At 34.5% G+C, this 14757-nt stretch overlaps 1 protein-coding gene across 15 annotated transcripts in view; it reads left to right on the top strand.

Annotated features, from left to right (window-relative positions):
• The window catches only part of dock9b (dedicator of cytokinesis 9b), a 389040-nt gene that overhangs the window by 158998 nt on the left and 215285 nt on the right, over nt 1–14757 (top strand). For all 15 annotated transcript variants that reach the window (XM_039744596.1, XM_039744605.1, XM_039744606.1 and 12 more), the window contains exon 2: nt 7022–7138. In XM_039744596.1, the coding sequence (XP_039600530.1) occupies nt 7022–7138 (117 nt within the window). The remainder of the gene's footprint in view (nt 1–7021; nt 7139–14757) is intronic.

The following is a 14757-nucleotide window of genomic DNA, read 5'->3' as shown; positions in this document are numbered from 1 at the left end:
TCTTGCCAACCCCCTTGCGGGCACTACGCACTAGCAACTTCACAGCTCTGACGCTCACGTATTGGAAAGCAGATGTACAATTTAAACAGATTGTTATTTTCATGGGAATTGTTACATCTGCAAAAGATGTACTAAATTACCTTTCTTGTCACATGGTAAAATTTTACATTTTAGAATTGTTCGACCAATTTTGAATACAACTAATCTTGTCCTATTGCATAGCCCATCACTCAGATATAAATTACGCAATAACATTATGATACATCCTTCTTTCAACAGTATTTCGGCCGGTGGAAGACCGAACAGCGTTAACAGTTGTAGATATTCTATGGGATATTGTAAGTTGATGTTTTTATCTTCAGCACAATCACCACCAACTGTTTCAGCATAGTCTACTGGTACGCATTTAACCAATTTGCCATGTAACCGATCGACAATTTTCTCGTTAATTTGTTTGACTTCATTTTTTCTCGGTGCTAGGATTACCCATTTACTCATTTCTTCTGTTGATAACTCTTCGGGATGAAATTCTTCAATAAGATTTGAACATAACAAGTCTTCTTTTATTGTTAACTTAAAGTGAGGAAAACATAAAAATTCATAAGAGCTGAGAGCGCAGGAACTGTGTCAGACAAAGGCATTCACAAAAATGAGAGGTGAGAGGACCATAGGCATGCGGGCCGTTAACCGTAAATTGTTGAGAGGAGGGGCAGGACTTGAATAAATCTCTTGGCAATAGTCTTGTCTCATATCAAGATTTTCTTTTATAATATATTTATATTTAGATTTTATTTATTAATTCAATTTATTAAAAGTTGACGACTCATTCTGCTCATTTTACCTCTCTTTATTAATATGTAGTGGTACCCATTTTACATTTTGTTTTTATTATTATAATTTGATTATGAATGTATACAGGTCCACCATGACTCTGAACTGAATACTGTGGTTATGAGACTGCTATGTGCGTTAACATTATCATTTTATCATATATTCTAGCTCTCTAAGCCTTTTTAAATATTGACTGCATCTCAACCTTTGCAGTGTCATTGAATTTCTATATCTCAATGATTATTGAATCAGAAAAAATATAGCAGAGCCTGTTGAGGTCTACTAAGTTTTACCTTAGGTGATTTCCCTTTTTTTCGTATCTCACACCAGTTAGACTAGCATTCATGTAAAATAATAAGGGAGTTCCACCCTGATATCTTCACACTTCAGATTTAAAGTGGTGCTCACTTCAGCAGCTTAAAAATCCACCAAATCTCTAAGCACATTTTTCTTAAGGATTTAATTAAACATCCCTTTTTTCTCTATTTCCCAAAATTTTAAAAAGTTTTATCTTAATTGTTGACCTGCTAAAGTTGACATTGGAAGGTTTTGATATCAGAATTGCAAGTGCCAATTAAATCAAAAGAATGAAGCCCTTTTTTAGATCACAAGGGGGACTAAGACATTTTTTTTGGCTATGTCTCTTTCTTTATAGTCTTAACTGATGTTTTATTGCTTTTATACCAAAGCAACTGAATTTATTTTTTCTATTTCAAATTTAACATACTTGTCTTGTCGTATAGCTTTTACAACATTTTTGCAGATGTTTCATATTTATCCTAAGGTATTTCACGTGCAATACATGTTAGACTTAAACTGATGTTTAAGACTAAAAATGATTGTTTACTTAGAAATAGGGCAGAGTGGTGGCTCTGAGGCTAAGGATCTGCGCTGGTATCCCGAAGGTTGCCGGTTCGAATCCCCGTCACCTTTTTTGTGAAGCTCATTAGATGACAATACAATTCAGTGTTCAGTTTCAGTGTATGAGAAAAATTAGTTGGACTTAACTATGGAAATAAAAATACACACAGTATGTATTGGCACTTTGTTTTCAATACTTTGTCATTTCTTCATTTATGACTGCATACATTTGTATGTTGTTGAGCTTTAAGTAATCCAAAACACATGGTCTACTCACCGCAATATTCACACTTAATTTTTATGATAGCTGCCAGGAATAATAAGTTTTTCTTATACTTTCGTATAATTTTTTTCCCATTAAGTGAAATTACTTGCTGCCAGTTTTTTAAGGTATTTGGAAATTTCAAAAACCACACAAATGATAGCAAGAAGATTAACTTAAGTGCTATGCAACTTTCATGATGCTTTTATAACTCTGATTTACAACGCATGTGTGCTTCAAAATTACAAATCCATGACTGTTGTTCACTTGATATAAGAAACAAAACTATATAAGCTAAAAAATGAAGGGAAATACAAATGAATGGGGTATGACAAAGTACTCATGTTGAGTCTTTTTCTATCTGATGTAGTCATTTGTTTTACATCCTAAAAATGTTTGAAATTTTAAAATATGTTTTAAACAAGTACTATTAATTTTTTAATTCTGGTCCATGTCATGTGAAACATTCTCCCAAAAACAAACTTAAGAGGTCTGCAAGGATTTTTTTTCATAAGTAAGATAAATTGTATTTAGTAAGCCAACTCGTTTTTTTTGTTTGTAATTGGTGATGAGAAAACATTATGCTAATGAGTGGATTGGTGCAACTATGGTGGTTCTATATTTGTTATACTAGATTTTTAACTTTTGTCCCTGGGTAACTCTCTGTTTAATGGTCAGTCTACACCCTCGCAAGATTTTGGTAGTGGTAAAAAGAGTGAGATACTGGGGATATTCCTCACAGTGGCAGGCATCAGCCTTAGGAGATCCATAATCACCAAAATTTTGCATTTTTAGATCCAGCGTATCTGATTGAGTTAGTTCTTGTGTCTAATAAGGACATGTTCTTGAGTGCCTCCTCTAGCTGTACCTAACAGACCCCCATGACCCTGTAGTTAGGATATATTGGTTGGATAATGGATGGATGGACTCCAGGCACCTCACACCCAGATAAAAAGACTAGAGCTAAGAGAGCATCAGCTGCATCAATGGGGAGATTAGATAGCAGACTGTTTGTGCTGACTGACATAGTTACAAAATAAAGACGCTGGTAGAGAGGTGTGAAGGAATTTAAGGTGGCCTGGGATTACGACTTTTTTCGTAGGCTTCAGGGATTCTAGTTTTAAGGCAGACGAGTAACCCTAAAGCTAGAGGCCAGCATGCAGTGTGTTTTAGCACACTCTTAATGTAGATAATTAGTTATTACTATGGAGCTCCGTCTCCTGCTCGCTTCCCTCGCCAACCCACAGGGGCAGGTGTTGGATGCCAACTATCTCATGACTGAGCTGCTTGAAGGGCATTGGGGAGCCCCTCCGTTAGAAAAAACCATTGTATTTAAGAGTTGGTATAGGAGAGTATTCGGGGTGCAGGAAGAAGGCAGTTTGGTTCTTAGAATTTTTTTCTGCAAAATCAATTATTTGAATATTTCACTACAGGTGTCTATTTTAAATACCAATGAATCATAAAAGGTAGTAAGAAGTAAAAGTAAAAAAGTAAAACGTAATAAGAATTAAATAAAAAATTAAATTACATTAAAGTCTTGTCAAAAATAATATTAATAATTACTTTATCCTCTAACTCACATTCTATTAATGTTGCTTTTTTTGCATTTCTGTTCACTTATTGTTTGGGATATTTTTCTCTTTCTCATTTATTGGATGATTCTCTTTATCTTTTTAATTCTTATTATATGCAGCTCTTTTTTATTCATTTTCTTTTTTTGAAGTTCATTATCAGCTCTTGTAACTGTTTTTCTATTGCAATCTAAAATTCAACGTTCTTGAATAGATAATTTGCTTTTCTGTCAGGCCACTATAATCAAACTGCGTTGAAGGGCAAGTTATCAGCACTGAGAATGTCAGGGGTGGTACGGAGAGAGAATGTGCGCATTAGGAGTAATGATTTGGTGAGTGATGTGGAGGGGAGTAGTGAAGGCTGATTAACATGGACACAACTAAAAACTTTTAATATAATAGAGAGATACAAACAATTTTAAAAGAAATGTTATTTTTTTTTCTGTGCTTCAGATCATAATAATAACACAATAAGCATGAAAAAATTCACCAATTGAACAAGCATGCGTGAAATTTTAAAGTGTTACCACTTTTTCAAATGTCAGGGTAAATTTCTTATACTAATATCAGAGGAAGGCAGGTGTGGTGAACTAATAATAATAATTTCTGATCATACACCAACAAACACCTTGTTAATTAGATTATTTCCATTTGCCCTAATTGGTTTTTGCTCGATATCCAAAAAACAATGATGAGACACAGTAGCAGAGTGATTAGGAACTACTTGCCAATGGCTTTAGGGTGTATGCCTAACTACAGTATGTGGAGGTTTACAGTTTCTTTCTCTGTCAGTGTGGGTTTCCTCCAGTTTCTGTAGTTTTCTCTGCTGTATATGACCAAGCAACTGTAGAAAATGGATGGAAGAAATAATGAGTTACTTCTATCCATCCATTATCCAACCCGCTATATACTAACTACAGGGTCACGGGGGTCTGCTGGAGCCAATCCCAGCCAACACAGGGCGCAAGGCAGGAAATAAACCCTGGGCAGGGCGCCAGCCCACCACAGGATGCACACACACACACCAAGCACACACTAGGGACTATTTAGAATTGCCAATGCTCCTAACCTGCATGTCTTTGGATTGTGGGAGGAAACCAGAGAACCTGGAGGAAACCCACGAATACACAGGGAGAACATGCAAACTCCACGCAGGGAGGACCCGGGAAGCGAACCCAGGTCTCTATAGTCCCTAATACAACCCTGTGTTTGAATCTAACATGTGCTCATGTCAAAAATGAAATGTCAAAGGAATGTTAAGGTGCCACAAAACACACATATCTGAATTGCACATTATGCTTTTAAAGGTTCTTGTGTTATTCCTTTGGCTTGTCTGCTGTGCATTTGGTTTATTTAGTTTGCATTCTTACATCATTCAGAACTTTTAAATCTGGAGGCTGCTGGTGCTAGGTGTACTTGAGTAGTGCTTATGGATACTGCTCATCTCAACAATTCACTTTGGCAGATTGTCTCTTCTATTAACCAACTTCTATTAAAGAGGGTGGGAGATCACTCAGTGGCTGGCTTACTTTTAATAGTGTGGGAACCGTTTTACTAGAGTGGGAATGAGAAAGGGAGGGGGCAATGTTTTATAGCGTAGTAGTGTTCAGGTTTCAAGAATACACTGATCAGAGGTTGATATGAAACTATGATTTCTAGCATTTGATATGTTTAGAGAAGGTTAACAAGGTATACTTTATACAAATAACTTATTTCCTCTACTACTTGTTCCTCTTGATACAAGCTGGGTAGCAAAGTTTTCAAATGACTTAAGGCAAAATATTGCTGAAGAGTAAGCAGAAAAATTTTTTAAAGAACAATGTCTTCATTACAGTCATGCATTTGGAATGCGTATGCGCATGCATGATGGAATGAATACATGTGTTTTGGTAAATTTCTCTGTGAGGTTATAACCATTGCTGTAATCATTTGTGCTCTGCCTGGGACCACCGTGTTGAGCATATCTTCCTAAAAGACTTATTTCTGGCAAATACGTGGGTGTTTTTCCTTGACACTTTAGTCTCAGAACAGATGCTCCTTTCTGTTTTTCTGTTAAAATACATTCAAAGGTATTTTACTTGTGCACTTGTTCTAAATTTTTGTCTGAAAATAAGAGCATTTAATACTGGCAACTATTATTTAAATTCTTTATTATTTTATTTTAACACTGCAAAAGAAAATACAGGCATTTATAGTGTTGATTGTCTCTATACACTAAAGTACACAGTTGAACTGGAGTAGCCATTGTAGTTGGCCAAGCAGACATCAAGTCACTTCCAGTGTAATTTTGTGAATAGAAATTATTTGATATCTAAGTATTAGGGAGAGATATCAACCAAACATTAAATATTACAAAAGCAAGAAAAAGTGTTAAACTATTTTTTCATTAGATCATTAGTTATATTGTTAAATTATGTACAAAAAATAATTTATGCAGAAATATAAGAATAAGTAAATGGATTATATCTGTTAAGCTAAAACATCATTTATGATCATGCCTTCTACCATACATACATCATAAAGGGATTTATTTCTGTGGATGCATAATGTCTGTTGCACAATGAGGGTATAATCATGCTAGCCCTGTATTATATATTTTTTTCACATTGTGCTTTATTGTGATTTTTCTAGTGGTACGAGATCTAACACTTTCTGCTTTAGTGCAGGTGGTGTGGTATAGTGGTAAAGGCTTTGGGTCTCAAACCCTGAGGTTGTGAGATCAAATCCCACTAAAGACACTGTGTAATCATGAGAAAGTCACTTGACCTGTCCGTACTCCAAATGGAAAACCAAAAGATAAGAAACGTAACCAGTTGTATCATAAATGTTGTACGTCGCCTTGGATAAAGGCATCAGCAAAATAAGTAAATGTAAATGATTAATGTTAGTGAATTCAGCACAAAGTAGCAGCAACAGATTTGTTACTGGTGTCCAATCCATCAACAGTATCATGCTTCATTAAACAGAAGAACATACATTATTGTGAAAAGTCTTTTATCATGTAACTCATAAATTGCTGATACAGCTCATTAATCATCTTAACATTTCTTTTGCGCATTTCAACAAATATTTTTTGTAAAATGTAAATACCTCTTTTCACCTTGAATTTTTTTCTGCCGATTCAAATTTGCAGCCTTTTTGAGAGGTATTTCTGCAGCATGTTGTACAATAAAGTTAAAATGATCACAGTAAGAACTCAAGTGTCTTTTTTCTTATATTGCTTCTATCCATTTCTTAGCAAATTTATAAAATAGATGGGTTAAATCCATTTTCTTTTTAAGAAAACAAACTTCGACCACACTGAGAAATTAGGTGAATGATCAGCGGACATACAGGATCACTGATATTGTTGCTGTCTGTAGAGTTCTGGAAAGGAATGGAAATCATTGCCTTATTCTGCATTGCTTTTACTGCTATTAGCATTCATTAAGATTGGGGTATTTTTTGGAATGGCCACTGTTTTCCTAACTTTTTTTTTTTATTGTCTTGATTTTAGGCAAAACCGAAACTCATTGAGCCATTAGATTATGAGAATGTCATTGTACAGAGGAAAACACAGATTTTTAGCGATGCCTTACGGGATATGCTGCTGTTTCCTATGGATGATTTCCAGGTGAGTAAAAAGCCTTCACTTTGTGAACTGAAAATAACCCTTCTTCATTTTTACCGTACATTTAATAAAGCTAAGCAAACTTTTATGTTTTACATTCAGTACCCTTGGCAGAAAATCTGACTTTGACACCAGTGAGAATGAGGCAGTGTTTTCCAGCACTCCATATTCAGGAAAGGCATCAATTTAACAGTGTATACTTCCTTTTCAGGCCCAACAGCAGTCAGAGGTTATCTCTGCATCCATTCAACAAGCATCTATTATTGTTTCATGGATTTTTATTTTCACTGGCAGCTATTCTCAAGTTGAAGTATTTTACTTTAATGTTACCCTGCATTGGTGGTCATCACAGGAAGGCTGATATGTTGGAAAATCGTGGTGCTCCTTTATCTATATAGGCAAATTTCAGATAAGATTCAGTTTCACATTTTGCAATCATGTAAATCCACTTTTACTTAAAACGTTTTTCCGTAATCAAGAAGCTTGAGCAGAAAACTGTTTACATTGTAGATAGTGTAATAAAATAAAGAGAATTGTTGCAGATATTGGAGTTTGCCTGTGTATTATGGATAAATGACTCTAACATCATATCCATGTTGTTTTGATCACATTTTAGTCTCATACAATATTCAAGTGAAGTTTTCATCATACAGTAGAAACTGGTTTGAATTTTTTATAAATATTTTGACATTGATGATCTGTGATAAAACAAACCCAAGTGTAAGGCTTATATGAACAAGGTTGGACTGGCAGCATAATGATAATGTGGTTTAATACTGCTCCTCACAGCTCTTGACTTTTGGGATAAAGTCAATGGTGTGCCACTGCCTATGTGGATTTTTCTGTCTTGTCATGTTCGTGTTGAATATTGTCTCTGATCTTCTTCAGTTTCCTCACACATTCAAATGACAGGTGGGCTAGGGTTAATTGATTTTAAATTGTCTCTGTGCTATATGTAAGCGTGAGTTTGTATATGTGTCCTACAATGCTATGGCACCCTGTCTTGATTCCTGATGTGTTCTTTCAAATGTACTCTTCACTTGCAATCTATAAGATGAATGATGGTATCCAAAAGAGGGTGAAAGTATAGTGATATGTGTGTACTGGTCATATGTAGCTCAAACTGCAGCTGACAATAGTCACGGGGCATCTGATCACAGCGCTTATTACAGGAATTGACTGCATGTACATGTAGAGATTTTTTTTGTTTAAAATTTTGAAGATTTTTTCATAATATTTAGTTAGGCGCTAAAGGAATTATGAAAATTTTAAGATTAACATGATAGTGTTAAATTTTGTGTTTTAATATAATTCATGAATCATGGAAAAAAATGTGCAGCTACTGTGAGGTGATTCTGCTACTTACTGTTTTAACTTGCTGTTGCATTTTTCTCTGAGCTTGGTGGGTAACTGAGAGATTAGCTGAATTGTTTAATATTGAAAAATGTGCATGTCGTGTAGGAATTTCTAAATCTCTTTTTTAACTATCTATATACAGAACATAAAGTATATTTAACTATAAACAAATTTAATTCAGCAGTGTAGTTACTAAAAAACAGCTGCTGGAAAAGGTACTATGTGTGTCTCTCTCCCCGCTGATCTCTGGACACTGTCAACAAATGAAGCATGCATTCACTTAACTGTTCATTCTGTAATGGAATCATGTTAGCTGAAATTCAAATTATTACAAAATCCTCTTCTGATGCCATAAAGACACAGCTATTAACACTTCTGAATATATATATACAGTATATATACTGTATATATATGTGTGTGTATATATATATATATGTATATATATATATATGTGTATATATATATATATACACACATATATATATATATATACTGTATATATATTCAGAAGTGTTAATAGCTGTGTCTTTATGGCATCAGAAGAGGATGCCTCTTTATGGCATATGTGAATGAATGTGTGGCTCCAATTTGCACAAATTCAGGTTTAGAAGTTGATTTGACCCAGGTAGATGCTTGCCTTTTTTTTCTTTTTGAGCTTTGCTGCAAGGTTCTGGCTCTAATTGCGTTTCCTTTTTCTGGGTCACTTGATTTGAAAATACAAAGCACAAATGAGTGTGTGTTTTTTATGTGAAAGGATTGTTCCCAAGCATTTCCTTCTGGCAGCATCCTCGCCCTTTTTTTCATCCATGTGTTTGTTTCTGTTAGATGCATTAACATGATTGTGATCTCAGAGTGGGAAGCTGTGACCAGGAAAAGGAAGACAAGACCCTATTCTTATAAATAGAAAACTTTGATGATTTTTATCTTTTGTCCTTGGGGACTTTATGTTCTCAGCAGTCCTATTTAATTTTCTGGATAACTTTGCTGGTTTCTAGCCTACATTATTGGTTCTGATTTCAAGGCTGCCAGAGGGTGCACTATTGATTTGCCGTCCTCCGCGTCAGTGAACTTATTATTAATGTCATGTGTCACTGTGGCATCATTGTGTCTGTCACCAGTGTGCTCAGTTATCGATTACGTAACTTTTATACTGTAGATGTAATTCAATGTCTTAGGGAAATAATTAATAGCTCATCAATTTATTTTCTAAGTTCATTATGGTTAATCATTTTTGCATAATTGCTAATCTAAATAATCACCAGAATAAATAGTTTCTTGCACATTTTAGATTCCATGGAGCCCATGAGTAGTCTTGTATTATGTCACATGCAGTTTGTCCACCTAAAAAATTACAAAGGGAGTCGATTCCTACTTGATTGTTTCAGTAACATCACAAACAGAGAGGATTTAAAAACACAACGGTATTGTTAAGCAGTCCTCCCTCATGTGCTTTGATGCCAGCGTCAGCAGGGGCACAGATGAACTGCTTTTATCACAAGAATCTGGCTTTTAATGTAAATGGCATTTGGGCAACAACTCTCAAAGATTTTTATTTTTGTAAAAAATCAGCCTTAGATAATATACTCTACTTGTGTTCTACAAACCTTCAGGAAACAATTATTATAAAAACAGCTTGCAGGAATTAACTGTACATTGAGTATGACAACTTAAGAGTGTAAAGAATTGAAGTTATTTTTGTTATGAGTAAAAAATGCCCAGAATTGCGATTATTTCAATTTTTAAAAGTGTTTATTGTATTATTATAACAGACTGTTGTGTTTATACTGCACTATAAATCTAATGAATAATATTTTTATCATTTATATATGAATATATTAATTTAAAACTATCAACAGTTTGTCTGACAGATTTGCTACTGAGAAGCACAACACATTCAAGGTGTTGAAGCAGATTGATGATGAAGCAGACTGGGGATCATTGATATCTTCCTCAGTGTTGTTTAATGACTGACTACTGCAAAACCAAGCAAATCAGCATACTTTTGACCAGAAAATTGGCCCTTTTGAGGCATATAATACATTTGGAAAAAAATATTCACATGTTCTTGCCAGAATTGCTAAATGGTGCTAAAAATCATCATGCTTCCACAGTTTGTTTTTCTTTGGACTTAGGCCATAGTGATATATCGAAGTGTCACCCTCAATTATGATATGCTTCTTAATTTCCTCCCAGCCCAATTTCATTAATTTTAGATTCTCATTTCAACATTGGATGTGATACTCCTTTATTTCTCAAAATATCATACTTGATACCCAAAATGCACAGGTAATGATAATGTTTAATTGTTCTTATTCTGCCAAGGAGGAAATATGGCAGGCCTCAAGAATAAGGAACCAGGAGTTGAAACATAGTTGAAAATTGGCCCAAAGGCCTATATAAAACACTAAACAAAATGTTAAAAGTAAAAGAAAAAAATAAATAAGTGAAATGTACACTATAAAAAAACCTAAATTAGAAACAAACTCAATGAGAAAGAACAAAAGAGAATGTGAGAAAAAATTTAAATGATATATATTAAATGAGGTATGATAACATTTGAATTCAAGATTCAGCAAACTCGGTATTAATCCTTGTAGCGTTTGCTAATTTGTGGAAAGTCACTCCACAAAAAGATGAGAATCATATACATGAAAAGGAAATGCCCAAAATAGTCATAAGGGCAGTGTTTGGCAAAGGTTGTCACAGTGACATATAACCTGGAATTCTAATAAGCTGTGTGCAAAGTAAAAACACAAATAGATGGCTCAGATTTTTAACTGCTGCCTCATACATTTATTGATCTTGCAAACCAGTGCAACAATGAGCACTGCTGATTAGAGAGTCAGATAACTTTCCCAACAGGTCATGGTTGCTAAGAAGTACCAAATCGTTTACGTTTTCTTGTCTCTGTTCTTCATAATGGGCAGCATACAGTATAAAGTTAACTTCTTAGTGTCTCTTTGCAGAGCAACTTTATTGCAAAGCAGGTGCCCTGTGTAGGAATGGCTCCAACCTGTCCCCAATCATTTTGGAAAAACTCCTTGGCTCTACATGATATTTTAAAAACATGGAGAGATGATCAAATAATTCAATCTAAAAATACATCATTTAGCGTAATAATAAAGTTTTATTAAATACTCAAAGTTATGTCTATGTGCACTTTTCATCAGCATGTCAAATTTGAGTGTCACCTAAAGAGTTCTTTGATTAACCTTTGGAAGATTAACTTTAAATTTTTTTTTCTCTTCATTGTTTCTCATTTTCTGAAAAAGAACTGTTGCATTGTTCTATTTTGCCACCAAGTATGCCATTTCTTAGTGAACAAATCTACAGTATACACATGATAACTCATACAACCAGTCTAAGTGCTTCTTTAGCTAGGTGTGGTTAAATACAGAAGTCTAGCAGTGGTCATTGATAGTGGGGCTATCCTTGATGAAGATGAGGTTTCCTGGTTTACTTTATGATTTTTGTTTTCTTGTTTTATTTCACTTAAGAAGACAGATGTGGATTCATTATAGCATTTACACTTATATTTAATTCGATTGAGTTAATTCAGTTCAGGTCATTGGAGGCCTGAGCCTGCCCTGGTTGAAGTTGAACACAAGACAGGGGAAAAAACACCCTGTACATGGCACTAGTCCTTTGCAGTACTCATAATTTCTGGCTAATTTTTAATAAAGATCATTAAGCAAAAACATACTTGATTAAAACAGAAAAAAGAACAGTAAAACAATATTTGCATTTTGTAAATGTGAACATTAATATGTTCGGCTGTTATTGTGGTACACTACTTTTTATGCAAAGTTATTTGTTACATTTGTTTAGACTTTAATATTACATGGTTTACTTTTATAAAACTTGCTGTTTGTCTCACTGCAAATGTGTTCATTGCTGGGTTCTAGAGTGATTCAGATGGATGTGCGTCCCCATATTTTTCTCTTTATTTTATTTAGTTATTGATGTTATCTAAGAACTTTAGTCAATTGTGATGGAAGTGTAAAATTAAAATCATCATCATCATCAGGTTACCATCTCAATCCCTGAAGCTCAAAGATTAATATTTGATGAAACAGTGATTCGAATAAATTGTGGCATCAAGCTGGACTTGTCAACATAAAAATTCTATAAAACGGGACTGAAAATGTATATCTGTAACCAGCAGATATGCTAATACTTTTGTTATTATAGTGATAAAACTGTATTGGTCTTCTAGGTTTCTAAAATCACTTGGCTTTTCTAATCAAAACTTCCTTGACTGCTTTCTGTGTTAGGCCTTAAGGGGATGCGGTTGAAATGTTTGCGAAGTACTTATTAGGAGAGGGCAAGCTGCCAGGGTACGGGCGTGCTGCAGTCCCTGAGGTAAACAATGAGGAGAAGCTGTTCCACTCTTGTGTTGACCTTTTCAACTCTGAGCAGATAGCTTTTATTCTAATAAAATAACAAGCCAAAATGTACCAAAAGAAACCCAGATGTACACTTTGGACATTTTGAGTGTTTTGTATTTTCCCCCCTCAATCTGTGCTTCTCTTTTCTTAAATATTACAGCAATCTCTTAACAAAATACAAGGTTAAGTTAGAAGGAACATAATTTATAAAGGCGTGGATGAGACATCCCGTATGCATCTGGATGTCATAATGCACAATTTGTTTCTTATTTTCATTTAAAATATTCCTTTTACAATCTCTTTTTCTGAGTAGATCGGTTTGTTGCAGATAGAAAGTACAGATCATGGGTAGAACAGTTTGACCATATAAAAACAAGTAAATTTATGTGAAATGAAATGCAAGGAGACATCTCTTTGTTTTAATTAAGCAAATAACCTTGTATTCTTACAGTGTTTTGTTTAATCTTCATCTTATACAGACTCTTGATTTAACCTTACAATAAAACCAGTCCTTTCTTAAAGTACAAGTGGTGGGAGGTTGATTACTTGGTTTAGTTCTTTTGTGCAGATAAGCATTGTTCTTTGCTAAGACAAGGTACAGGGGACCGTGCAGCACTGAAGAAGGTGTATGATGAATTTAGGTAAGGGTACAGCCACAGATAGGTGACATGTACAAACAAATTCAGTATACTGTGCAAAATAAAGCAGACTTGAAAACTTAATTTAACACAACACATTCACAAATTTTAAACAAATTGAAGCCGACAAAATGATTCTCTAACTTCTCAATTCATCCAGGCATCCAAGCATTATGAACCTCTGCTCTATGGCATCAAGTAGGATTACTGTCTTCCCTTTACTTATCCACTAGTCCTTCTTTACATTATAGGTTTCTTTGTCTAACATCCATCTGGACCACCTACTATGAAGCAAAGAAAATCCACCCCTTTGGGGTGTCTGTTCATAAACACATTTCTTCAGCCTTTTCACCTATAAACTCACAAAAGTGGATTAAAGTAAATTATGTACAGGCTCTGCCTCCACTGAATGCTTCTTTTTTGGATTTCACATAGTGTAGATCAGTCAGGGAGACTACACAGAGATGAAGCGCACTGTTAGTATAATTGGTAGGAACATAGGAAGAAGATACAGTGTTTTAGTAGTAATTAGTTCTTAATCCTTTCAGATAACTCAAGTCTTGGGTGTTCTAAAGCTTTGGCTAAAATATGAGATTTAGAAATCATGCAAAGCCCTTTGGCATGCATACCTGGTTATTTACTCATATTCCTGACATTGTTAGTTTCCACAGACTTCATGGGTAAGGCACAAACAATATATTAATCTGACTGAAAACATAATGCTGCATAGTATGTTCAAGTGCTAAAGTAGAAGTTGAATCCATTCATTTCTGAACAAGTTGGAGTGGACATAAAACAGAAATGAGCTATAAAGGAGACACTAGTCAGTCACATTGCACACACTGAATTTATTATTAAGTTAAAAAAAATACACATGTATTACTTTTTTTTTTTTTTTTTGAAACTGCTATTTAGGAACTGTTTTGTTTCCATTACATTATCCTAACAGTTATAACTAACCATGAAATTTCAGAGTTCAGTTCCTGATCTGTATATACAGGAGATTCTGTATTGATTTGTTGATGTTGTGATTTATAAAATGTTACATAACCAATTGTGACGTTGCAATAAATCCACTGACTGGATATATTCTGTTTGATCATGCACAACATTTTCTGTAGTAGTTTTGATTTGTTTTGCTTTGCAGAATACTGAAATTTTATCCAAACATAGAGTAACAAATATACATGACTGAAATCCCATTTCAAGCCCTAATTGACAGCGTTCGATACAACTCTCA

Source organism: Polypterus senegalus, chromosome 2 (genome assembly GCF_016835505.1).
Source record: "Polypterus senegalus isolate Bchr_013 chromosome 2, ASM1683550v1, whole genome shotgun sequence".
Lineage (NCBI taxonomy): Eukaryota > Metazoa > Chordata > Cladistia > Polypteriformes > Polypteridae > Polypterus > Polypterus senegalus.
The sequence above is the reverse complement of the archived record's forward strand: the minus strand, read 5'-3'. Positions and strand labels throughout refer to the sequence as shown.